General features: G+C 41.9%; 1 protein-coding gene across 4 annotated transcripts; it reads right to left on the reverse strand.

Annotated features, from left to right (window-relative positions):
• Positions 1-2432: 2432 nt before the first annotated feature.
• On the reverse strand, positions 2433-26826 carry LOC147018236 (serine/arginine-rich splicing factor 1B-like). 4 transcript variants are annotated; one of them, XM_085897739.1, is made up of 5 exons: positions 26575-26826; positions 15565-15737; positions 15212-15384; positions 3752-3878; positions 2433-3200 (listed from the first exon to the last, which is right to left on the reverse strand). In XM_085897739.1, the coding sequence occupies exons 1-4, from the start codon at positions 26760-26762 to the stop codon at positions 3837-3839; spliced, it is 576 nt and encodes a 191-aa protein (XP_085753865.1). In that variant the 5' UTR covers positions 26763-26826; the 3' UTR covers positions 2433-3200; positions 3752-3836. The 4 variants fall into 4 exon arrangements, with proteins under 4 accessions (XP_085753865.1, XP_085753864.1, XP_085753863.1 ...); XM_085897738.1 differs by having other exon boundaries at positions 3752-4426; XM_085897737.1 differs by having other exon boundaries at positions 3752-4513.
• Between the last annotated feature and the right edge of the window lie 1126 nt (positions 26827-27952).

Raw genomic sequence — 27952 nt, forward strand, 5'->3', positions numbered from 1 at the left:
GTTTTTTACCCCAAACTTGATGCAAATGGTAATGAAATCCAACCTGAAAGGAAATGGTTTTTCTTTAGCTACAAGCAATTTTAAATGTGGAATATTACAAAACTGTCGGTAAGGAGCCACCAATAAGGAAAGCACATAGCAAATCAAGAAAAGAAATGAGAGTGAGCGAAGTTGGTGATTCAAGGCCAAGGATATGAAATGGAATGTATGAAGAGAAAAGGTGGCCATTATTTTCTACCTAATGGAAATGGCCAAAAAGAAAAGGTTATTTCATACATGGAAATAGAAGGTTCAAACAAAAAGATCAAGCTCAAGTGAAGGTCACACAGAAGAGACAAAACCTGAAAATATCAAACAATACAAATGGAGGAAGCAGAACAGAACCTTGAGCACAGCAACTCAAACTTAATTATAAATTAAAAATTATATAAAAAAGAAACCCAAACCCCGAGCAGTTCTTGGCACTCAAAATGAATGAAATGGTTAACATATGCCTGCGGTTTTACCATTCACTTGCATTCGCCACCAATACCTTTTGGGAAATGAATAATCTCCAACAGAATGATCCTGGAGGTAGTTGTACGATGGAAAGCAGGACGCTTCCATCCTCTCCATTTGATATACATAATACCAACTCAAAGCATGAAAGTACCCAACATGTATGTGTGCACATGTGCATGTAATATATAAAAGCTGTTTTGAACCACTCACTGCCATGTTTAGTACTTCATAGGTGGGATAGAAAGCTGCAATTTTGCATACTGGTGCAACTTGAAGCCACAATTCCAGGAGAGAGAGAGAAGGGAGAGAAAAAAAAAATAACAAAACTGTATGGAAACGAAATTATCTATAAACCAGTCAGCTGTTGGAGCTTCGCTTCTGCTCATGGAGGGTAACTTGACCAAAGACAATGGCACGACACGTGATCTTGCACAAACGGGCATGATCACTCGAAATACAATTCCACATGTGTCTGTGGGGGTTTTTTTCCATTTCAGAACATTTTTTGGTCAATTCACAAAACTTATTGCTGGAAAATGCAGGTTATGAAGATCGCTTTGTCCTGGGAAGTTGAAGGCAAACACAAGGCTCTACATTAAATATTTGAAATACAGATGACATTGGCAAAATTAATTACCAAAAACATCAAAATAAACACTCATTTTATTATTCCCTGCTTTTTTGTGTTGCCTTGGTGTCAAAATACAGGCCCAGGGACACCACCGTGGAAAAGAAAGACAGAACCGGGTGAGGCATGCTTGGACCCGGCCCATGGGAACAGCGAGTTGAAGAGGCTCAGAAAGGCGGAAATTTTTTGGAAACTTGGAAATTGAAATTATGCTTCACAGCAACATATGCCGCCTTCATAATCTCGTAAAAATGTGCAAAATAACCTGTACTGTTCTGTGTATTGTTGTCAGGAATTGAACCCAGAACAGCCGTAGAATCGCCATCTCTTCAGCAATCTATTCACACAATTGTTACTCATCTAAATTCAATCAACGTATCATAAAGGAAAGATGTAAACTTAAGATGATAACTCAGATTGACTGTTAACAATGTACAAAGTGAGAACAGTTACAAATATCTGAAAAATCAGTTTGTTTTTGACTTTTGTTGAAAAATTCCACCCTTTAATGTTTCCCTTAGACTTAGAATCACAAACTCCATCTCTTAGCATTGCCAAGCAACCCATTAGTGCAAACAACACTTCTATGAACTTCTGACCTCTTGCATGAAAAATTACTAAACATTTAAACTGCTAAATAAAGAGCTCATTCTGATCACTTATTCTTGATCACTCACACTCAGTAGAGCACATACCTCTGGCAGGCTGAACAGTTTACATTTTGTATCCCACCGAGAGGCTGGATTTGCATCCGGACATTAAGTAAAATCGAATTGGCTTGTTCCTGTTAATTAACAAACTCATCCACCTCGTTTTTATATACACAACTGTGCAAGAGTCTTAGACAGTATCTGCCGAAGACTTTTGCACAGTAGTGCAACTCGTCCACAACTCTTTGAAATACCATGCCCTATATCGTTCTTGGTCCCATCTCTCAATTGTGAAGAATCACTTTAAAGATTCCAGTAGATCTGGATCCAGATCTTCACCAAAATCTAATCAATTCATCCTTGTCACACACCCAACCTTTCCACCCAGTTTCGACTGAATCCGGACATAACTTTTTGAGATATCCTGCTCAGACAGACAGACAAACAAACAAACGGGTGAAAACAACCTCTGTCCACCTTCCATGGCGGTGGTAAGTTTACAAAGCTCTTTCACAAATCTACTTCAACAAACCTATTATTTATGTCTGCATGAAAGATGCACCCCAGTATCTGCTTGCAGTGTGCAAGAATGCCCTTGTATATGTATGTGTGTATATAAATATATAATATTTTTTTCCAGACAAACAAATGTGTGCAAATGCTAAAAATAACTTTATTGGATCAGATACTCAACTTGCCAAAATGGCGATATGTACCACGAAAGGGGCATCTATCAATCAACAGTAAAGAAGATAATCGATATCACACTGGCAGTTTGGGGAAGCACTTGGCCTTGTTGCAAGTCAAATGAAGGAAACAAAATGCCTTTCAAAGAATTCCCAGGTCCGACCAAAGGTCAAATCATGTGCAAAAAATTTGTTATTGTTTTCATAATTTCACTTCAAAAACGAATTTCAAAATAGAATGAAAAGGAAAAAAATTCCAATTCAACGAACCGGTGAATTATTCGAAAAGCACGCCGGCACATGACCGGGTTCTAAAAGGAAATGAAGGAGAATATTGGGTTTGCCTAATCCTATGCTGGCTAACCTATGATTTATTTTAGACTATTGAAATCCAAATATGTGAAGGGGATTGTTTTTTGTTTTGTTTTTAACTTTCCTGGATCCATTCAAGCTTCAGGTAATTTCCAGTGGCACCTTCCACAGAGGAAACAATAAACAAAGTTACCATTTTTATGCGTTTCCAATTCCAAGGGGGTGATCCCTCCAGCGACGTTCCGTGTTCGGAATCCAGTCTGCATTTGGGTTCCTAATGTGCCAAATTCCTCGCTGCTCCTCGATAAGAGTATATCCAATGGATCCATTGCTCCTCGTTTCCCCGTTCCTCGGGTGCTTGCTCCTATAATGCCTACACATCCTCCTAATGCATCCGGGTCCAAATGACTGCTCCCAAGACACCTTCATACGAGCAAGAGCAGAGAAAGAGGGGCAAAGGGTTAGAAACAAAAATTCCAAGTCTTGAAGATTATTTTTAAAATAAAAGAAAAGGGGGAGGCAAAAGTTTGGGTCCCAGGTGGATGGCAAATGCCATTAAGTTAACTCAGATTATGGAAAACGTTTAATGGCCTCCCTGAAGGCATTTGCAAGAAATCGGTCCACATTGTACAAACAAAATGCAACCAAAACCCAGCCAATACCTGTATGTTGCAATTACTTGGCCTAAAAACCTCGACTTGGAGCAGCGATAAAACTCTTCGCTTCCTAGCAAGTGTCAAATCAAATGCAGACTCAGTTTGAGAGATAGAGATGTATAGAGGTGTGTGCGTGTGTGTGTGTGTGTGTGTGTGTGTGTGTGTGTGTGTGTGTGTGTGTGTGTGTGTGTGTGTGTGTGTGTGTGTGTGTGTGTGTGTGTGTGTGTGTGTGTGTGTGTGTGTGTGCGTGTGTGTTAGAGATAGATTTTTTTTAAAACCCTCCCCCAAAAAAACAAAAAATAACAGGCGGGAGCATACCGCACGGCGCAGACACTGCAGCCGATAATCGCTTCCGCTTTCCACATCCCTCCTTTCAACACGCATCACCTCGTCCTGCTCCTCCTCAACATGCTAATCCAAACACGCGAGGCATCCCAGCCCGATTCTATAGGAACATACAGCAACACAGAGAGACGATGATTGGACAGTCTTTTGCAGACTCGTCTTTTGGAAAAGCCAATGGCAGTCTGCCTGATGAACTTGAGGGCTTGTTTGTGCATAATGTGAAGACAACAGCGGAGGAACACAACAAACCAAAAAAAAACGTGTTTCCTCCCCCCCCCCAAGAACGTGTACCAGAACGAATGAGCTAGACAATGGAAAAGAAAAAGAATGGGCAATGGTTGAGGGAAGGAAGTCAACATAATAATAAAATAAACATTTTTCTCAGTTGATCATTCTAAAATACATCAATTAAGAAAACCAAAACGGGTCAAAACCGTCCGAGGGCAACAAGTTGTGAAGGACAGATGGCGAAACAGGGAGTGGAAGCAAAGGGCTCTAGCTGCGTGAGCGAGAACGATCGTTGGAGTAACGTGGCGAGCCGCGTCTTTGCTTGGGAGACGAGCTGCGGGTGCGGGAGCGGGAGCGCGAGCGGCTGTAGCTGGGGCTGCGCGGCCCATCCAAACGAACGCGGATGTAAGATGTCTCGCCCTGCGAAGGAGCACAACCAAATCCAACAGCGATGCCATCAAATGTCACAAGAGGTGAGTGTCCAGGAGTCAGCTCTTGACTGTCAGACTCAGTCATAACAGGACAGGTGCCAAGAGCAGAAGACAAAAAACAAAACCTGTTACTTTGACAATTAGCATTTGGGATTTACAGACACAAGATTATGCAACAGCCTTCCTACAACTTGTTTCAACCCCTTCAATGATCAAAAAAGTTAAATTACTGACATACCTTCTGTGGGATATTATCTTCTTACGAGAATGAAGAGCTGTGTACATTTTACATCTTACACACACACACAAAATATTAAATAAATGCCTCACAATTCAGTCACAAAATTAGACATACATTTTATAGATTCATATGAAATATTTCAGATACTACACTGGGTCATTCAAAAATAAATATACAACACACACACTTTGAGAGGAACCTAGAATTAAAACAATATTGAATGCTTTGCTGTAACCCATAATGGGGCATTCCATGTCAAGTGTACACACCCTCCCGACACGAATACCTCATTTTCTCCCCATATGTTGGTCATTTATTCACTTGGGTGAACAAACTCAAAATATCAACTTTTAGACCTGTAGGCCCATTTTAGGGGGCCCCCAAATTTGGGCGCCCCCAGCTGCCCCACAATCTTCCAGAGGCCATATCATAGGTTGTAGTGGTCTGATTTGGCTGATCTTGGTATCAAAATGATCGTAAAAGCGAGATCTTTCGAATCACGTAAAGTAAAATCACTCCGAAACAGAAATTCAAAAAGTTATAGTTTGGGGCACCCTTTGACCTTGGGCCCCCGCTCCCCAGCCAAATCGATGGTCCCGATTTTTTCATGTGAGAATACCCCTTCATATAGTCCAACACCTCAGCATAAATGAAAATGAGATCTCAATGGGTTCAAGTGTGATGATGGTTTTATTGTTCAGAGACTTGGGTGCTGGACACAATATGCCACAATACATAGGGGTCATTCCGTGCCAACTCACCTAAATTTCAAAAACCTCCCCAGGTCACCTCCTCAGATTTTGCTGGAAAAATTCTTAAATGTAGATCGATATGGCTCTACCCACCATGCAAAAGATTAGCTTTCAATTCCTCATAGTTTAAAAAATATCTATCTCTAGAGACCTTTGAAATTTGGCCCTAAAAATGCCAAATGTGAAAAACGCATTTTTTTTTCAACTTCAGGGGCTTATAATTTTATAATGGACTCCTCTAGAAAGTTAATATTGCAAATATTTACTAATTGGCATCCAAATTTTTCAATTATGGCATCAGATAGCCTCTGGGATGCATATTTCTCACTCTTTCGGAAGCTAAAAATTGCTTTTGGGCCAAAACGAGCTAAAATAAGGTGAAACTATCGTAGCCCTCCTGAAAATATGGAACTTAGAATTTTTTCCTCATAACACAGTGATTATAGGGTCATTATCTATCCATAGAAACATTTTTGTTGGGATAATACAGTTAGGTGATGAATTCTAAAAGTTTTACCATAAGCCCTTGACTCCGAGTGCTCTAAAATGGACCAATTTTGTCCCCTGGTTTGACCATGTGGCTCGGGGTTTAGGATCTTCATTTTTTTCTAAAGATTGCCTCATATAAGATGTATCTACTGACCGAATAATTTTATCTAACGCCCATGGCTTCATATTAAAATACATTTTTATTTACATGCACGTTTTTTTATAATTATTCACTTTTTTCATATTCACGAGCTTATAAATCTGAAACTGAACACTCTAGCAAAGTGATACTGCAGATATTTATAAACTGCCATTTGAAATTTAAGGATCTGTTATTAGAATGCCTGATAAATGCATGTTTCTATCTGTAGGAAGTTGAAAATGCCACTTTGACCAAAAATGGTGAATATGCAGGGGGCATTAACTGAGGTTATGTAACAACTTAGATTATTCTTCTCATAAATTAATAATTATAAGTACATTTTTTATTCAAAAATAAATTCTTGTAATGAGAATCCAAACATATGCTTGGGTTTTAATTTAAAAAAAACATGTCCTCCAGTTCTCTATTTGAAGTCATAAGTTATGAAATACACCACTAGATGGAGTAATGGTCTGTCACAATACTTGGGGCAGCACAGTCAACCTGTCTGTCTGTTTGTCTGTTTGGAGAACAAAGGAGAGGAGGAAACAAAGGAAATGGATGCAGAAAAACCTGGGCCCAGTGGCACAAGTTTCACAAGTAGATGCACTGTTGGAACCAAATTAGACCAGGAGTGTCACAAGACCTATTATACAAGGAAGGTTGGCCTCTGAGTACTAGATAATCATGATAATGAATGTCAAAAGTTTTCTAAGGTATAAAAATTACTAATATTCATTGTCTCTGTATATCTATAAATAAAAAAGCTGCTACTCAACTAATCAAATTTGTTCTAATTTATAATTTGCAATCACTTACGAAAGTAATCATTAGCATGTATTTTTGAATAAATAACATCCTTATCACTAATGTCTAATAAGAAGCATAATTTATCCTCATGTGCACCCCTGCCAGTTCAGCTTGTTTTGTACCAAGTGGGCCAAATTGCCATATTTGTCTTCCTAAAACTAGGAGTATGTGCTTTCTAGAGACATTCTGATGCCACAATCTGAAATTTTGTATACCAGTTTATAAAATTCTGCAGTAACTCTTTCCTGGATAGTTCCATTTGAGATTTATAAACTTGTGAAGATGAAAAAAAGTAAATAATTATAAAAAAAACGTGCATGTAAATAAAAATGTATTTTACTATGAAGCTATGGGCGTTAGATAAAAATATTCGGTCAGTAGATACATCTTATATGAGGCAATCTTTAGAAAAAAAAATGAAGATCCTAAACCCCTAGCCACATGGTCAAACCAAGGGACAAAATTGGTCCATTTTAGAGCCCTCGGAGGCAAGGGCTTATGTTAAAACTTTTACAATTCTGTATTATCCCAGCTGTATTATCCCAGCAACTGTATTATCCTAACTGTATTATCCCAGCAAAAATGTATCTATGGATAGATAATGACCCTATAATCACTGTGTTATGAGGAAAAAATTCTAAGTTGTTCCATATTTTCAGGAGGGCTCCAATAGTTTCACCTTATTTTAACTCGTTTTGACCAAAAAGCCATTTTTAGCTTCCTACAGAGTGAGAAATATGCATCCCAGAAGCTATCTGATGCCATAATTGAAAAATTTGGATGCCAATTAGTAAATATTTGCAATATTAGCTTTCTAGAGGAGTCCATTATAAAATTATAAGCCACTGAAGTTGGAAAAAAAACGCGTTTTTCACATTTGGCATTTTTAGGGCCAAATTTCAAAGGTCTCAAGAGAGATTTTTTTTAAACTATGAGGAATTGAAAGCTAATCTTTTGCATGGTGGGTAGAGCCATACAGATCTACATTTAAGAATTTTCCAGCAAAATCTGAGGAGGTGACCTGGGGACCCTTAGGCAAGTTGGCACGGAATGACCCACAGCACAATATTTGAACACAAGATTTCCAATACACTATATCAGTATATTGTACATAAATTTTCCACATGCACATGCAGGAACTGGAAGCGATACGAGTAAGAGTTTTTCATAGCATATTATAGTCACGATTTTTTGCCAACCAATGTTTTATTTGACAGCTGTGTTTCTTTTTTACTGATTGTGTAGGTTCTACCTGTAGCAGTTTTTGGTTCTACGGAAAGAAATATATCAGAAATGTCTAAAATGCAGCGATCTTCAATGTCAGGAAAAAAATTAACTATTTGCGGGCCCGTTTGGATGAAGAAAATTCACTTTCACTTCATGAGTGTCCTGAAAGGCTTCCATGATGCAGGCAAGCCATGATTTTCCATCATAATGCACTGTGACATAACCTGAGTTTCCTGTTAAAGGTTGGTGTAGATTTCGAAATAGCTAACTCGATACGGTGTTCCTCGCTAAGGCTGAATTCGCGCACTTGAAGAGCAGTTTCAGAAATAGGGATGAAAGCATGAAGTTTTTGAGTTCCAGCTATGGTTTTGGCCGTTTTTAACCTTTCTTCCAGATTTCGCTCTTCCTCGTCATACGCCTCTTGGATCCCGTAACCGAACTTCATTTCATTAAATCCATTTTCAGCAAAGGCGAAAAGATCTTTTGGAGAAATAATTTGACTGTCGTAAGGTCTACGCAGGCTCTCACGTGTTGCTTCTCGTTTGACTGTACCTCCCACGCCATCTGAAGGGCCCTTGCCATGACTTGTGGCAAAAAAATGCCATTCTGCGTCAATACCATACTCTGATTTGTGACGACATAGGTTGATGAATGCTTTGCAATTCTTATATTGGCCAGCGCAACCGTCTGAGAAATAGTAAAGTTTCTTTACATTTCCAAAGCTAGATTTCAAGTGTTCAATGATCATTTTTTGGAAGAGGTGGACTGAGACAACGTCGTGAGTATTGCATTCTGTTATAATCGTGAACGAATCGTGGTTTAATTTGCCATCGTCCGGTTTGAAATAGTAAATCCAGGGGTGAATTGTCGCTTGAGAGCAGTTCCAATGGAATCCTCGGGCCGCATCCTGTACGACAAATGAATAGTTCTCTGAGAAATCTCCAATAATGACATTCTCCTTCACCGATTTCGTCTTTCTTATTTTTCAGAAACTGAGATTGGGCCTTGGCAATGAAGTCATGTCTCACTAATTTCACCGCGCGTTCACAGAATTGATTAATGAATTCTTCCAAAGGCAGGACCATGGAGCTCAGTTCAGATCTGTAGGTGGATGTCCACCGTTTAAACTGAATTTCATCAATATCCTCGAGTTCATAAGCACTCAGTAGCTCGGTTTTGAAGTCTTCAATTGATGGGCAACTTTCACAAGTTCTGAAATAACGTGCCGGTTGTGCTGGGTTACAAACTATGCGTGCTATCACATGATGATAGCGAGGAAGTTCGGCTATCTGTGGCATTTTGGTACCAAACATCATGAGTTTCACATTTTGATGTATCGTACATACACATACACTGTGTGTACCGCCTGAACCGGCCAGGACACACTCCGAGGGACGGAGCATGGCGAACTTCACGAATCCAACTTTCAAGTCAGGGTTTTTCTCTTTGAATTTCTGAAACAGTTTCTTGAGATTGCTTAGTACCAGGCGCTTTTGAATTTGGAGATTTGGAGATGATAGCATACCATTTTCTTTCTTTAAATTTTTGGCTTGTACAGCCATTCTTTGGGAGCAACTGAATTCACTCATCATCCCTCTGATGCTCATATCCCGAGAAAATATTGTATACGTACTTGCTCTGAACGGCTCGAAACAACGTATTTTTCTTTCAGGCTTTTGATCACCTCTGGCATGCAGTTTTCATCACATTTTGACGCTGTATTTTGTGTTTTCTCCGCAGTGCTTGGTCCAGCAACTTGTTCTAATTTCTTTCGCACAGAATCTTCCACTTTACTTCGCTTTTCAGGAACATACCCTGGGTTCCTTTCCGCCTTTCGTTTGTCGAATGGGCTTTCGCCTATCATCGATAACGACTGGTTTAATAGGTCAACTGCTTCTCGCTCAAAAACCTCGACTCGTCCTAATCTGTCGAAATAGATTCTGCAATGCCTTCGATAGTACCTTCTGATGATAATAATTTCGAACTGGTCGAAGATGATTCTTCAATACGCTCTGGTGACAACTGAGAAAGTTTTTTTTCTGCACGAAGTACAAAGTCTGTCATCTTTTTTCACCTTTGAAGAAAATTTCATCAACATATCATTTGACACATTGCGAAGATCTTTTCGAAATTTCGTTTTTTGGCAGCTGAACGGATCGCAACAGTATTTTCGGAACTCCTTTCGATCTTCAGTCGCCATGCTTACTGCAAAATATGCAAAAACTGAGATTAGCCCATTTATAACTTAATTCGATGATTGTTATACAAAAAATGTACTCTTAAAAATCAATAGACAATAGGCAGAATTTTTTTTTCGCAAATGATGCTATATATATATATATATATATATATATATATATATATAAAATAGTCCAGAGATGATGATTGTCAATTTTAGACATAAAGTCACCTGCCAGCAGGTGACGTCATTGGAACGATGACGGCAAACGTCACCCAATGTCGAATCAAGAATTAGTGATATGTGGACCCTGAACAACAAAACCATCATCACACTTGAACCCATTGAGATCCCATTTTAATTTATGCTGAGGTGTTGGAGTATATGAAGGGGTATTCTCACACGAAAAAAAAAAAAAAAAAAAAAAAAAAAAATCGGGATCATCGGTTTGGCTGGGGGCGGGGGCCCAAGGTCAAAGGGCGGCCCAAACTATAACTTTTTGAATTACTGTTTCAGAGTGATTTTACTTTATGCGATTCGAAAGATCTCGCTTTTACGAGCATTTTGATATGAAGATCATCCAAATCGGACCACAACAACCTGTGATATGGCCACTGGTCTGAAAATTGACACATAATGTTTTACCGTGGATACAAACACTTGCACAAAAAAGAAAGAGTGAAATCTGACATGATGTGTCAAAATTTCGCTGAAAAATGTGTACACTTGACATGGAACGCCCCATCTGCCATTTGCTTGGAAATCAGCAAACATTACCGCCCTGCACAAAAAAGGTGCAAAAACAGATCCCTGCAACTGCAGACCAACCAGCCTTCTCCCTTTCATCAGCAAGGTTATGGAATCCATCATCGCTTCAGACATTAAATCGTTCCTCTTCTCCAATGGCTTGATTTCTAATCAGCAATTTGGATTCAAACCAGGTCACTCCACCCTGGATATGCTGCTTCTGCTCTCCCAACAATGGATGGAGGTCCTCAATGCCAGACATGAAATCAGAGCCATCTCCCAAGAGTAGACATATCGCGTGCTTTTGATATGGTCTGGCACCCTGCCCTGCTCACCAAACTCTCTTCCTATGGTATCCAAGGCCATCTCCACTCATGGCTCACAGACTTCCTCTCCTGTCACAGCCAACATCATGTGGCCCTTGATGGAGTTCTCTCATCCCCCCTTCCTATCCAGGCTGGAGTTCCTCAAGGTAGCGTTCTGTGCCCTGTTCTTTTTTCTGGTTTTCATCAATGATCTCTCCGACTCTCTGGAAAATCGTCTTTATCTATTTGCTGATGTGTCTACACCCTCTGTCGTACCATCTGCCCTCCCTCAGATCAGTAGGCAGCAGCCTTTTCACTCTGTATATATGGATTAAAAACACAAACTGGTCCAACACGTGGAACATGTCTTCCAATCCTGACGAATCTCACTATGTCTCTCCGAAAGGACCGTCTGGAAACCACCCCCCCCCACCTCCTCCAAATGACTTTCTCAACAATCTTGAAGAAATCGTTTCATTCAAGCTTTTGGGTCTCACTATCTGCCAAGATCTTTCCTGGGAAAGATACATTTCCAAGCTGGCCACCAATGCCAGTCGCTGACTGGGCATCCTCCGTCATGCAAAGTCCTTCCTCAGCCCATCTGAGCTCCTCACCACATACAAAGCTTTCGTCCGCAGCTTGATGGAGTACTGCTCTCCCCTCGGGCTGATGCTGTTGCCCCTCACCTTTCTCGGCTTCACACTGTGGAAACCAAGGCATTTAGGATCATTGGTATCTCCCCCGACGAGGCTGAGTCGTTGGTTCTCTCACCCTCTCACCGCAGGCAGGTCGGTGGTCTTTCTGTCTTCCACAGTCTCCTCTCCAGTCTCTCCCCTCCTGCTCTGTCTGCAATATGCCCCCCCCCCCTCAATTTCCACCAGCAACTCCCTTCTGGTAAAACCACGAAAATCACGAATCACTGCTCACCTTCACTCTGTTTTTTCCCACCTCTGAAACAAACCCCCACACACTCTCCGATCTCGCTCTTCCCTCCAGATCTTCAAAACAGCCGTTCACCACCACCTATCTTCTCCAATCCAAAACCACGATCTTTTCTACACCCGCTAATCTACCCCAAACCCACCTTCTTCACATTCCCTGCTTGCCTTCCTGAAAGTCCCTGTCGTGTAAGGACCTGACAGTCCCTGTAGTGTCCATCTTGTTTACCCTGTGTACCCGGCCCCATCCCTCTCCCTTCCACAGATATCATGTCTCTGTTCCCCACTGTTTTTCCTTCCCTCTCCCACCCATAGTCTCCTGCTCCCCTTGTTGCACCTTCTGTGTGTTAACTCTCATACGAGCCTCAGCATTCTATTTAAAAAAAAAATAAAATAAAAAAAAAACAATTCCATACCTCTGGGCCAATCGTACCCAAATTTGCTCTATACATTATTGAATTATGTCAATTAAAAAAATTGCAATTCATCATCTAATTTATATTAAAACAAGAGATAACAGAGCTCTGGTTGATCGAGCTCCCCCTCCCCCCTCCTCAGCGGGAAGAGGGGTGGAGCTTGGCTTACACCTTTCGTGTCATGTTTGAAGGTGAATTATTTGTTGGGAATTGAACCAATTGCATTCAAGTATTTATATTCCGTATGTAGAATGGAAATTCTTGGACAAAGAGTTCAGACTATGCTGATTGCAAATAGTCATCGCACGATCCTGTACGACCTCAAACAAGGAAATGAGGCCATTTGGCCCATCATTGTCGTGGTGCACTCCGGGTTAACTTTTGCAACAGCTTTAAACATTAATCTTCTCAATTATTTATTAAAGTCCAAATAACCTAATCTCGATTGGGTGACCCCAACTTTTTACCAAATATAAAGAGCCATTTACATATTACATCCGCCAAAATCATAATTTTTGCAGTTTTTTTTTTAACGGCAAAAAAAAAAAAAGTTGAAGTGACTACGTTTTTTTTGTTTTTTTTTGATTCAATTAATTTTGCAAATTAAATAGAATCTATTCATAATCTTTGAAAAGAGCAAGGCCTTAATTTTGCACATTATCAAAGTTTAACTTTGCTTGCCAAAAGATGCACCTGGCAATGGTGAAGCAGGTGAGGAAACAACATGATGGGTGTTTGCAGCGTACGTAGCTCACAAAGAAAAGAATGTGCCAATTTAATCGCTACACATCAAAAAAGGTGAACAAAATCAAATGTTCCCACATTCGAGGTTGTAGGTAAGTCTTGCTCTTCCACGAGCCTAGATTTTGAATTCAACAAAGAAAGAGTGAAACATACATGAGGAGATTCAACAGTGCAGTGGGAGTTGGGGAAATTATAAACAAAAATAAATGATCCGAGGGATCTGGGCAGATAAGGATGGAAGGATACGGAGGGAAAGAGATGTTAATCAGTTTTTATGCAGAATTCTTCAAACGAAATGGCAGAGGACAACACATTTACACACAAAGTAAACGTGAAACAGGCAGACAAACACACGGACACAATGGAAATGAGTAAAGCAAGGAAAAAAAAACAAGAAAGAGAGCAATCAGAGATTGCAGACCCTCACCAGGACTTGTTTTGTGTGGTGTATTTTGTGTGGCGTTTGTGTACTGGTGTGTTACGTAATTAATAATAGACATAATTAGAATTGTCACTTTATAACTGCTGGCAGTGATGATGGGGTACCAAGACGTCCCGCTTTGATCGGACACCTGACCCTGACCCATGACGTTTTTTATTATTATTCAATTGAAATGAGAATGGGATTAAATTCAAATCAAATGGAAGACCAAATTGGTACATTCCTGTATTGGACCAATCAGAAGGAACTTAAACAAGCAGAAAGAAAAGATTTAAGTCATCAAGAAGAACCTGAATAAGATCCGTATTTCAGCTGTTACTCCTCTTCCCTCAAACTCATCCAGGCAAAGCCAAATGAGCCTTATTCCAAAAAAAAATAATAATAAAAAAAAATAAACAAATTAAAAAAAAAACCCACATCTAAAAATTAAATACTTCTGCCAGACAGACCATGTGTCCGATCAAGATGAAATTTAAAACATGTATTCCCCATCACCACTGGATCACAAATGTGAAATTTCACGTTGATTGAGTAAGCAGTTCCAGAGAAAACATTATTTAATATTTTTCTTAAATCCAATATGGCTGCCAAATCATGTGACATCAATTATTCCTCAACAACCCTGTACACGCATGCCTTGGGGAACATTTCACGTGAAGTTTACCTTTGATCTGTCCTGCTGTTTTGGAGAAGAAGATTTTAAAATATGTTTTCGGGTAAATCCAATTAGGCTGCCAAACCATGTGACAGCTGTTTGTGGGATGTCCATATTGTCATATGTGTGAATCTTTTCAGTTTGTTCCTCATGGCGAGGCGGTCATATGTGTGAAGTTTCACCTCGATATGTTCAGCCATTTCAGAGATTTTTGAAAGTTTTTAATTAATTTATTTTTAAAAATATGGCTGCTGAATCACATGACCGATGACATAACAAAAAAAAAATTTGTACACCAATTTATCCCTAAATGACCCTCAAAATTTTCATACTGATCATATGTAGCGTTCTACATATGCGATTATGACGTCATAACAAAGGCACCTATGATGTCATAAAAAAATAATAATAATAAAAGTCACACATTCCCCATGAGGAGTACTTGCTATGTGCCAAGTTTAAATTTTTTTCCTTGGTGCGGTTTCAGAGATACAGATGTCCAAAGTTTTTCCAAAAGTTCTGTGCAGACAAACGGACAGACATACAAACCCAAATGCAATTATCCTCTCCTTCGGCGAGGGTAACAATAGATCATTCAACAACAATAGAAAGAAACCAATTGAGAGAAGTCCCATTATTAAGTGCAGTACCAAATCAAATAAAAGTAAAGCATAATGGCAAACACACCTCATGAGACTTGAACTTTGTGTCATCAAGCTTGCGAGCAGCATACTTCATATCCTCCTTCCGGACGTACTCCACGACACCAGTACCATCGCGGAAAACGTCAGCAAAGCACACGTCACCTGCTTCTCGCATATGATCCTTCAAGTCCTGCCAGCTCCCCGTCGGTGGCAATCCTGGTCCGAAAGGCAGCAGAAAAATGTGAAACAAAATCCCCCCCAACCCAAAGCAAAGCCCCTTCTCTTTGCACAAATAGGACTCTTATCTTCATCGGTTAATCTCAAGTCTCTTTCCAAATAAAACCTAACTACTCCAATATACCATGTCAGACCAATTTTAGAGAACACAAAAATTACCGGAAATGACGACGCGGTACTCTGAGCGGTGCGATGGTGGCCCGTAGCGGCCACGGTTATGGGTGCCAACACGACCACCCAATCGGGAACATCCTCCACGAGGGAATTCCACTCGAAGCTTGTAGCCATCATAATCGTAACCATCTCGTCCATGAACGGCATCTTCAGCATCTCTACAGGGTACAACGCACAGATGAAAAACGTGACACACTCCACAAACAGCTGCACCAATTGAATTTATTCTCCCCACAAAAGGGTCAGGCATGTACAAACGGACAGACAGACTTCAGAGTAAATGTTGGTACAACAATCCTAAATTTTAAATAGTTCAGTGGTAACCATTGATTAAATTACAATTTATTTAATGGCCTAAACAATTCCCACCTTTTTGCAGGGTTAGCCTTTGCTAAAAGGGGAAAGCTTTTGCTACAAGTGTTTCATGAAACAGCTTAGCCATGTCTGATGTTGGACTGAAAGTGATTTGGGAAGAAATTTTTAACTTGTTCAGGGTGCCTGTGATAACTCACCTACAATTCTTGAAAGACACCATGTGATCTATAACGGGCTCCAACTCACGATAATGAAATCTACACCGGCAACCTGGTTTAACGTCTATCCAAGGGACGGAGCACTTTGTGCCCAAGAAGCACCAATCTGGCAAACAAATCTGGTCGGAAACCGTTCCAGATTAGATATCTCAAAGGCAAGCAAGTGCACTTCCTCTGCAACAATTTGCAGGACCAATACAGATGTTTTGAGCTCATCCAAATGTACTTTGACACTCGCAGCTTTGTGCAGTATTATTTGTTTTATAGTTCAGATCAAATATCTTGTTTTCCAGAATCCAGCTGACACTCAAAGCTGATTGCCTGGGTTTTAATCTCTGCCCAGCGATAAAGTCATCCCGGTGTTTCACAGGCAGAGGGATTCATCAATGTGTGTGCCGTCCCTCGGTTGGATGTTCAACAGGTGTCCCATTTGTCGGCACAAGTTGGTGGACGTTAAAGATCCCAGTGTCCTTTGTGAAGAGTGGGTGAGCTATCGCCGGAACCACAGCCAAATTCCAAATTTGCGCCCTAACCTTAAATCAAACGTCAGGCGCGTTCAACCGGTTCGTGTAAGACTTGGGCCAGACCTTCCCCCTGCCAACTCCACAAGAACGTCGGAATAATGGTGGCCATCAAAAGGGAGAACCTGGTTTTCCAGGATCCACAAATGTATTTAAGAAAAAAAATGATGTTGATGAAAAAAATATAAATAATCTGCAATGCACAGATTGTTAATGAAAATCAAGTGTCAGATTTTCTTGAATGTGCGTTTTAAATAATAAATGACAGTTTTCCATTTAACAGTACCACTCAGTGATTTGCTTTCATTTCCACGATGTGACAACACATTTCTTGTTTACTCTGACCAGCCCAACTGTTTCATTGCAAGTTTCATCAACTCTGCAATACACAACACGTAAACTACAATAAATCATCATAATCACCAAGTAATGCAGTCATGCTACAATCACACCACTCTCTACAAAAGGGATGCACATGCACGAGTTTATGCATTTTGTCGGGAAAAGGTGGACAACAGGTTTCTCTTTCGGATGACATCACTGTGTCTGACTGGAGAGTTTATAGAACATGACACGGAATGCAGTGTTTAAGTATGCAGTAAACAATCAAATATCGCTGGGTTTTGGCCAAACGCGGACAACCTATTGTGTTCCTATTTAGTTATTGAGGCATTTAATTTCGGCCAATCACGGTTTTTGTGCCAAGACGAGTCATTGTTTGCGTCCGCGTGTACGATTACCTCCCATTACGAGCTTTTTTTCATTTCTCACACGCCGTTAATTGCAGTAATCAGACCAGCATACGGGAACGAAGCCAAGTTTAATAAGGAATCGTCATCGAACAGGAAATGACATTCGGAAATCCTGAAAGAGTACATCTACCAGATCTAGTAGATACACAACAGTTGTTAATGGTGCCAAAATGTAAAACGATGGACAAAATGAATTGTGCCAAAAGGCTGAGAAAGGTTATGACATTGTGAAAAAAAAAAAATCGAGTTGTTAAATGGGTTGGCAAGAGGTCAAAGTGCGGCATCTGAGGGCCACCGTTACGGGATCAATAAATCAACTGTGGTAAACGTGAGTCAAATATCCGTGCCAACAAAGTGCAAAAGTGTCATTCCAGTTCAGTGATTCTCTCATTAAAAGGATGGAAAAGACACTTAATGTTTGGATCAAGGACAAACAGAAAAAATGCTTTTGAGTGGACCGGTGATACGGGAGAAATCATTGCAGATTTACCAACGATTCTACGAGGCACTCGGGACAGAGCTTATCAAACAGCCATCGCAAGTTCTACATCCACACCTTTGTAACCTCCACCCTCCAACCTATACCAGCAGCATCATCATCATCATCATCATCATCTCCAAGTTAAGTCTTGTTTTCAATTTACGGCAGAGTACAGTACGAGCAGTATGGAATATGTTTACCCTCACACACCCCACTGGTTTGCAATAAATAAAAAGGTAAAAATTGTGGTTTTGTTCATTACCTCCACCACCGAAAGTGAAGGTGGTTATGTTTTCACCCCTTTCTGTCTGTTTGTGTGTGTGTAGGATATCTCAAAAAGTTGTGTATAGATTCAGGATGAAACTGGGTGGACAGGTTGGGTGTGTGACAAGGATGAGTCGATTCGATTTTGGTGAAGATCCCAATCAGGATGCAGACGAAACTTGGTGGACAGGTTGGGTGTCTGACCACTACAAATTGATTAGATTTTGTTGAAGATCTGGATCCGAATACTATAATTTTTTAAGTGATTCTTCACCATTGAGAGATAGGGCCAAAAACGATATAGAGCAGGATATCTCAAAAATGTAGTGTTCCCGATTGTTCTCATGGATCAGGCATTACAGAGCGGAGGTATGGGCTCTACCGAGTGCCCTTCTCGTTTCTATTGTGACGTGTTTATTTCTGGCTGCCATCGATCTTCCTCTATTTTCTCAAAGTCCAAGGAACCGAACCGCCACCCCCACCCTCCCCTTTTGGTCCTTGGTTTCCCCGATGACAATTTTAACTATCGCGGCATTTTCCAGGAATCTAAACCCCACAATATTTGAGGGTTTACTGTACACTTCAATTTTTATAAAAATTATCATTTTAAAGATAGTTTAAAAAAAAATAAATCCAGAAATTTATTGCTGCTGAAGCAGTCTTATCCATCACCCTTATACACTGTAATACAATGGCGTTGTCACAGTTTAGGAGATGGAAGCTTTATTGATCACCATAGAATGCAGCTTCAATCGGCATGTATACGACAGCCGTATCGGTAGCCTCTTCTTCATCCCGATGATGTACTCTCTCCCTCACATGCCACATGATTGACATATATTATGAAGACGATTTGTGTTATAGTGTTCAAGTATATAATTGAACACAAATAAAGGTTTAAAGGCGTATGAATAAATTAATTCCAGGATTTACCACCGTTTTACCCAGTGTCCATGACATCATCCAATCTAATAAGTTATACGAGTTCTTAATGTCCTTTATAACATCCTTAAAAACAGTAAGTTTCTTGTTTGGAATGATTTTAAATTTTGACTGCCAGACAAGGACACAGTAAAAAATGTTTTCACTCTCCACTCTGCGCATGTATGATCAGGACGAATTCAGAGCCAAAATGACAAAATTGTCTTTCGATAAATGTTGATTCGTGTTCAAAACATAACATTCCATTTAGATAAGCTGTTCCTCGATCATAAACTGATAAGACAGACACACACGAGCCAATTGCTTAACCTCACTTTTCGGTCTGTGTGTGTGGGATAATTATGGACGCAAATATGGCATTTGAAAAGAATAAAATTACCCCCGTGGGGGATTGATGGTCATCTCTGTGAGAAAATATATAGCCTCCTGAAGGTAGGGCAGTTTTTGCAAACTTTGAAGTCACGTGACGCGAAAACGAAAGCGAATATCGAAAATCCGGCCTGACAAAATTTAGATATTGTCCCATAGATTTATATGCCACAATCAAATTAAAGATCGCTTGAGAAATGTAGGAGATAGATTTTGAAAATCGTCATTTTCGCATGAAAATCGTCATTTTCGCATTTTTTGCCAACTTTGAAGTCACGTGACACGAAAACGAAAGCGAATATCGAAAATCCGGCCCGACCAAATTTAGATATTGTCCCATAGATTCATATGCCACAATCAAATTCAAGATCGCTTGAGAAATGAAGGAGGAGATAGATTTTGAAAATCATCATTTTCGCAACTTCAAAGGCCTCGTGACCTTGACCTTGACCTTCGGTGACCTTGAAAGTCATACCATGGTGTACGCCTCATCGACCTCTATCAGGATCAGTAATGACCAGATCTCCCGCTTCAACTTCATTGTGGACGGACGGATCGTCACCTCTCCTCTCAACACCAATATTATTAGGTCATGCTCGAAGAGATGACCTAAAAAGGAAAAGGAGGGGCAGAGGGGAAGCCTGCCGAGTGCGCTCGCACAAGTATCTTATCGTGCTCCCGCCCAATGCTGTTTACTCTCCAATGTATCAATCGGCAAGTATTACCTAATAAACATAATTTCTTTAGTATAAGTAAATTACACATGTTGGGGGTTGGTAATGCAAAGGGAAAGTTTATGTATTTTTCACTTGGACAGATTCACATAGATAGCCCAATCATACAAATACCCAAAAACAAAGTTACACAAGGGTTATTCCAATACATGATTTATGGAAGCGCTAGATTGCTACAAGTATTGTTGGAGCATTTTGAACAAAGTTGAAAATGGTTCTGTACAACACACATGCTTATGGCGGTTTGGTTTATCTATGATCAAGAAAAGAAACGAGATGAATCCAATCGTCCTATGGTCTACCCTGTGCTAATTTTACAAAAAAAGTGGCGCCAAAGGAGCAGTACATCGATATGTCAGAATTATTTCACCACCAGATACAAGTTTTGATCACTATACAGTGAAAAATAACGCTTATTCTGAAAAATGCGCAGGAGCTGCGTGCCTGAACTTTGACCCCGATGTGGACCCCCAAGATGACTGAAAAAAAATGAGAAATGTTTTTTTCATGTATTCGAACACATCTGTCCTATCGCCATTATGTTTTTCAAACTTTCGCAAAAAAAAGGGGCGTTTGATGCACCCTACTGTCCAACGCAGGGCTTGTTGCCTGCTGCTGCTCGTGAGTAGGCCATTGCAGCCGATAAGTCATTTTGTGGGCCAAATGGGCCGAAGCATTTTTGTGGGCCATTGAGGCCAAAGTGCTTTTGTGGGCCGTTTCGGCCAAAGATTCATGCCATTTTGTGGGCCGTTGCGGCCGAAGATTCATGCCATTTTGTGGGCCGTTGCGGCCGAAGATTCATGCCATTTTGTGGGCCGTTGCGGCCGAAGATTCATGCCATTTTGTGGGCCGTTGCGGCCGAAGATTCATGCCATTTTGTGGGCCGTTGCGGCCGAAGATTCATGCCATTTTGTGGGCCGTTGCGGCCGAAGATTCATGCCATTTTGTGGGCCGTTGCGGCCGAAGATTCATGCCATTTTGTGGGCCGTTGCGGTCGAAGATTCATGCCATTTTGTGGGCCGTTGCGGCCGAAGATTCATGCCATTTTGTGGGCCGTTGCGGCCGAAGATTCATGCCATTTTGTGGGCCGTTGTGGCCGAAGATTCATGCCATTTTGTGGGCCGTTGCGGCCGAAGATTCATGCCATTTTGTGGGCCGTTGCGGCCGAAGATTCATGCCATTTTGTGGGCCGTTGCGGCCGAAGATTCATGCCATTTTGTGGGCTGTTGCGGCCGAAGATTCATGCCATTGTGGGCCGTTGCGGCCGAAGATTCATGCCATTGTGGGCCGTTGCGGCCGAAGATTCATGCCATTGTGGGCCGTTGCGGCCGAAGATTCATGCCATTGTGGGCCGTTGCGGCCGAAGATTCATGCCATTGTGGGCCGTTGCGGCCGAAGATTCATGCCATTGTGGGCCGTTGCGGCCGAAGATTCATGCCATTGTGGGCCGTTGCGGCCGAAGATTCATGCCATTGTGGGCCGTTGCGGCCGAAGATTCATGCCATTGTGGGCCGTTGCGGCCGAAGATTCATGCCATTGTGGGCCGTTGCGGATGAAGATTCATGCCATTCTGTGGGCTCAGTGGGCCGAAGAACTCTGAGATTAGGCCACTGGGCCGACTGAACTCACCTGGTGAGAGTAAGCCTGGTGTTGGCTTAGTGGTTAGGGTGGTGGCTTGGGATCCTAGGGTCCTGAGTTTAATCCCCGTTGGCTGCTGAATTAAAATACACCAGGAGGTTGACTCAGCCTTTCATCCTTCTGGGGTCCGCAAAATGAGCACCAGTGTACTGGTAAAGGGGACACTGCATCAGTGGCATAGCCGCGTCCCAACCAATGATGCAACCAGCAGCCACATGCTGCACTCGATAGAGAGAGACCTGGTGAGAGGCCAATAGGGCCACGAAGAGAGGAAACCCTCAGGGGTGAATGGACAATACTGCCGGGAGGGGGCATGAAGGAGCGAACACGTTAAAGAACTTTGAATGTCCTGCTCCTATGCAAATATTGGTGTAAAGAGTAAAATTGAATACCCTCCCGTTCAAGTCCATAATTAGAATGTTAAGTAGTGTGCATGGAGTGTGAATTTGTTTGTTAGATTAGTGATCCGACACACTAGGATGGGGAACATGCCAATCTTACTGACACTTTTGTTTTTGGAGTTAAGTGCTTCCCATATTGTGGGTTAGAGTAAGTGGGAGATCTGTGCTGTAAGTTAGACAGAGCCATTACCGTGGGCTGCCCCAAATGGAGGCTCGGGAGAGCCTCGGGAAAAAGGTGGGGGTAGAAATGTTGCGGAAATGGGCCCTTATTGGGTTATTAAATATAGGATTAGCCCAGATCCCCCCCTAAATGCATGTTTAGCCAGGTTGTGAGAGAATCGGACATTACATGTGTGTTGGGAGGTGTAGCAGGCTGTCCAATGTTCGTACAGTGGTGGTGTACCGAGAGGCGCCTTGCTTCTTTTTCCTTCCCCCCTTCTAACTAGCCCCCGCCCAGCGCTCTGAGAGTGTCTGTCGGCGAGACGTGTCGGCAGCCCATTGGTGAAGAGCAGCTGCGGACTCGAGGGATGGACAAATCACGTATCCCCGGGGGCATTCCAGAAGAGCGAGCCCCGGGAAGGCAAGGAAGAAACGGCTATTGTGGAGTCTGCGATCTGCTTCGAGAGGAACTGCCCAGTGTCGAGTCTGCTTGATGAGGAGTGCTTGACGGCTGTTCCTCCTCGGCAATGGACCCAGCGTGCAGGTCATCCCCAGGTTCATCCTGAATCCAACCACGGAGCCTCTGACTGTCTTTGCTCCCGGCACGGCTCGACACGTCTTTCCATCCCATTGATCCGGCTGCGGAGCCCAACACCCCGATTTGGCCTAATCTGGTGAGCCGGCCAGGCCTGGATTTGTATGTTGGACCTTGTGAAAAACCAGCTGGAACACACCATGGATCTTTCGCTCTTGTGCCGTCGACCTTACGGGGGTCGGATGCGCCGAGGCTGTGTGCGTGGGCGGTGCGACAAAAGGAGTGCGTCGCTGCCATCTTGCCACGCTGCATGCTCGAGCTTGGACGCTCAAATCCGTTGACATCGGCTTCTCACGATCCGCATTCGTGCCTTTGACACTTTCCCCTCGTCCATGAGGCATCACCAAGTACTCCATGTCTTGTCTGCATGTCGTCCAGGCCTAAGGTTTATCCCGCTAGGGTTCCCTTCGAAACCTGTATCCGTAGTTCCCTAGTTAAGAGCGGGTTATAGATGAATGATAACATTCGTGAATGCTTTGCTTGTGTTGTGCTTCCCCGATATGTCTCAATAAATCTGGCTGATTCATATGAAAGTTTCCACTTTGAATTTATTCGTGCCGCACTGAGGAACAATTTGCTCGATTTGTATTTAAATCCAAACGGGCTACGGACTGGCAGACTTTGCTCGGTCTCTGACAAACCCAGTCTGTAGCCAGGGTCTATTTCCTCAACTGGTATGGCCCAGGTGTACGTTGGTATCGTGATCTAAGGCACGTGACCCGAGGCCTGTGCCGAACTAGCCGGCGTGAAAACCCCTGAGACGGCGGTGCTGTTAAGTTACGCCGAATCTTCAACATTTGGCTGTCAAGAGTAGGGTGCGAATGCCGCTACTGTCGAATCTTTAACACCATCACTGTCCACTCTTGAATAATTTTTATTGATCTGCACTTATTTTATCTCAACCTTTCATTATATTAAACATCTCTATCATATCTCCTCATAACCACCTCCTTTCTAGTGAATAAAGCCCTGTCTCCTTCAGCCGCTCCTCATAGCTGAGTCCAGCTGGTCCGGAATCAATCTAGTAGCCATGCGCTGAACCCTCTCTATGGCATCTATGTCCTTCCTGAACTGTGGTGCCAAAACTGTAAACAATATTCTCAATGTGGCCCTCACTAAATACCTGTACAATGTTAACACCACCTCTTTTTTATCATTTATAAATGATCCCCCTCCAAATACAACCTAAAACCCAATTTGCTTTACCTACAGCTGCCTGCTTACCTCCCATATCTATTACCACCCCCAGATCCTTCTGTGTGACACGCTCCAAAATTTCCCCTTGAAAACTGTAATCTATTTTCATTGTTCTTTCCCATCCCCAACACCTTACACTTGCTCAGGTTAAATTACATCTGCTAATCTTTTCCCCATTCTATGCAAGTATCAATACTCTCTTGTATCTGATCACCACCCCCTCTGCTATCCACCTCACCTCCAAGCTTTGTGTCATCTTCAAATCTTCACCCCATTATCCAAATCCATGATGTAAATAATGAAGAGTAATGGTCCGAGTACTGATCCCTGAGGTACCCCGTGACTTACATCCTCCCACTCACAGCCACTCTTTGCTTCCCATCACTAAGCCAGTTTACAATCCAATTGGCTACCTGACCAGTCACTCCACAAGCCCTCACTTTTGCCAACAACCTCCGACCTTCTTCACGGCTAGATATACTACATCCACTGCCTTCCCCTCATCCACCCAATCAGACACTGCTTCATAGAACTCGAAAAGATTTGTTAAACAGGAACTACTTTTGGTAAACCCATGTTGACTACCTTTAAATAGTTTGCATTTGTTTAAATGGTTCCTCATCTGGTCCTTAATTAATGTCTCCAACACCTTCCCCACAACTGAAGTCAAGCTAACAGGCCCATAGTTTCCAAATTCTTTTCTGGATCCTTTCTTAAATGATGGTTTTACATTTGCACCATAAATATAATTTATGTGACATGGCGAGAAAGCAACGTGAGCACGACCAGGGCCGGATTTAGGAATGGGAAAGCTGGGCAGTTGCCCAGGGGCCTCCACAACCAGAGGGCCTCCACATATTTCATGAAACAAGCTCAAATGAGCTAAGATCCTCATCCTCTTAATGATGACGTCATAAAACGAATATGACATCGTTGTGATGTATCAGGTTTGCGATAAATAATTATCTGTGCTTATGCCCGGCTTGATTCCCACAAACAAAATTCAAACAGCTGCCTAGTTTCGGAGATAATGGTATCGGCAATTTCCATTAGCGGCGATATGACGTCAACTTTTTTTCTTGGAAGAATTTCCAAAATCGGAAATGGTTACTGCCTGCGCGTGGACTTTCTGTATATACATGGCAAGTTTCACGAAGATCCGATAAAAACTCTGGGTTGTGAAACAAAAAGTCAAAAAATAGGAATGACGTCATAAAAATTGATATGACGTCATAGTGATGTATCATATGTGCGGTGATTCATCTGTGCTAATGCCTTGCTCGATTCCTGCAAACAGAATTCAAAAAGCTTGCCTCGTTTCGGAGATAATTTTTTCGGCGATTTCCATTAGCGGAGATATTTTGACGTCATAACTTTTTTTTTTTTCTAGGAGGAATTTTCAAAATCGGAGATGGTTACTGTCTGCGCAGGGTATTTTTACATATATATATATATATATATATATATATATATATATATATATATATATATATATCTATATATGCCAAGTTTCAGGAAGTTTCAATGAAAACTTTAGGCTGTGAAACAAAAAAGTCCACAAGAAGAAGATGAAGAAAAACAATGTGAGTAAGACTTAGAGATCCTCCACGAGGATCTAAAAAAGTTCACAAGAAGAAGATGAAGAAAAACAATGTGAGTAAGACTTGGAGATCCTCCACGAGGATCTAAAAAAGTTCACAAGAAGAAGATGAAGAACAACAACGTGAGTAAGACTTAGAGATCCTCCACGAGGATCTAAAAAAGTTCACAAGAAGAAGATGAAGAACAACAACGTGAGTAAGACTTAGAGATCCTCCACGAGGATCTAAAAAAAAAATTGGAAGGAAAAATGTATTTGCGAGTGCCTGAATGGTAGTTGGAAGTTAATGGAACAGATATAAGATATTCATCTTATCTCATTCTCTATTTTATATAGAAGTTCAGATTCTTTGTTCTTGAAAAATATAATTTATGGATGACTGTAAATATGTCTCGTCACCTTTTTAGTATTCTAAGGTAGGGTGGGCCTCCACTACTGAAGGCTGCCCAGGGGCCACCACGTGTCTAAATCCGGCCCTGAGGCCGACAGCATGTCGTCCAAACGATCGTCTTGCCTCGCCATTTTGGTTTTAACGTGACGACTCAGACCCAACCAGACCCAACCGGCAAACATGCGGTGGAAGAGCTCATTCCCCCTCCCCTTTACTTCCGGTCTTCCACATGCCCTTCCCTCCCCCCACAAAATAAATAAATAAATAATCAAATAAATTACCAAACGAACACGAGTCACACACGTCGATAGCACAAAGGCACCGAACTCGAAAACAACCACGTTCGGTCCACAAACACACAACGAAAGTACAACAACAACAACAACAACGCGACGAAGGCTCACGGCTGCCCGCGCACCTGGGGTCCTCGAACTCGACGAACGCGAACGGCGGCACTCGACGATTCTTGAGATCCACGTCGCGGATATTTCCGTATTTATAAAAAAGATCTTCGATGTCTTTGACGCGGATGTCGGGTGGGAGGTTTCCTACGTAAATACGACAGTCGTTGTTTCCAGCCGGCCCACGAACCACTTGAAATTCCATGCTGCGATCTTAACGTCTGCAAAATGGCGGGATTCCCACTGCGACTGCGCAGAACGGAGCCAAATCTGACGGTGGACAAAAAAATAAATAAATTATAATATAAATTAAAATTATCGGATCGCAAGCTTCCAGCATGAACTGAAAATATATTAAATATACTTTGCGCACGAAGTGAGAGAATTAACTGTGAATGGTGTGGACAAACGTGAAAGAAAAAAAAAAAAAACACTAACGCGAACTACACCGCCAAGATTGTTACACATGCGCAGGAAAATGATACAAGGAACTTACTCGCCTGTATCGATTAATCAATCACACAGCTTCTTATATAGCGGTTTATCTTCAATCAGAAGCAATAGAAATGTAAACGTGACGCTTTGGATTGATAGGGTACGAACTCTCTCTCTCTCTCTCTCTCTCTCTCTCTCTCTCTCTCTCTCTCTCTCTCTCTCTCTCTCTCTCTCTCTCTCTCTCTCTCTCTCTCTCTCTCTCTCTCTCTCTCTCTCTCTCTCTCTCTCTCTCGATTGGATTTGAGAGTGGATACATTTTCTCACCGATTATTTAATGGATCACATGAATAATTAATTTGTTGCCAGTTGATCGGCTGTGGAGACTTGAGTATTGAAATATGCTTTTAAAGGCAAGATGGATCAGTATTTGGGACAAATATCGGGGGCTGTATAAAATAAAAGTCTGTCGAGACTTCTTGCCACGGTGATACGAACCACCTTCGGCCTTCGCCATGACGAGGTCTTTTCCGACGGCGGCGGTGACGTCTGCCGTCATCGTCGTACGTCATCCTGCTTCGTGAGGGAATTTATTCGAAAGGCGGGAAAAAAGAGGAATGAAAGAGTGAAGATGAGCAGTGATTCGTGATTTTGGTAGTTTTACCAGAAGGGGGTTTTGGTGGACCTTGAGCGCCTTTTGGAAATATGGGGGGGACATATTGCAGACAGAGCAGGGGGGACGAGACCGGAGAGGAGACGGAAGAAGACAGAAAGACCACCGACCTGCCTGCGGTGAGAGAGTGAGAGACCCAAAGACTCAGCCTCACCACGGGAGATGCCAATGATCCGAAATCTCTTGGTTTCCACAGCGTGAAGCCGAGAAAGATGAGAGGCGGGAGGACCAGCCCAGAGGGGAGAGCAGTACTCCATCAGGCTGCGGACAAAAGCTTTGTAAGTGGTCAG

The sequence above is a fragment of the Eptatretus burgeri genome, chromosome 10 (genome assembly GCF_056783735.1).
Source record: "Eptatretus burgeri isolate ZD-2024b chromosome 10, Ebu_testis_v1, whole genome shotgun sequence".
Taxonomy (NCBI): domain Eukaryota; kingdom Metazoa; phylum Chordata; class Myxini; order Myxiniformes; family Myxinidae; genus Eptatretus; species Eptatretus burgeri.

Coding starts and splice junctions, on each gene's coding strand:
- LOC147018236 (XM_085897737.1), bottom strand. CDS start 26,762: ATGGAATTTCAAGTGGTTCGTGGGCCGGCTGGAAACAACGACTGTCGT. Junction 15,738..26,574: donor GTCGAGTTCGAGGACCCCAG/GTGCGCGGGCAG, acceptor TGTACCCTGTAG/AGATGCTGAAGATGCCGTTC. Junction 4,514..15,211: donor CAAAGTTCAAGTCTCATGAG/GTGTGTTTGCCA, acceptor GTTATGACTGAG/TCTGACAGTCAAGAGCTGAC.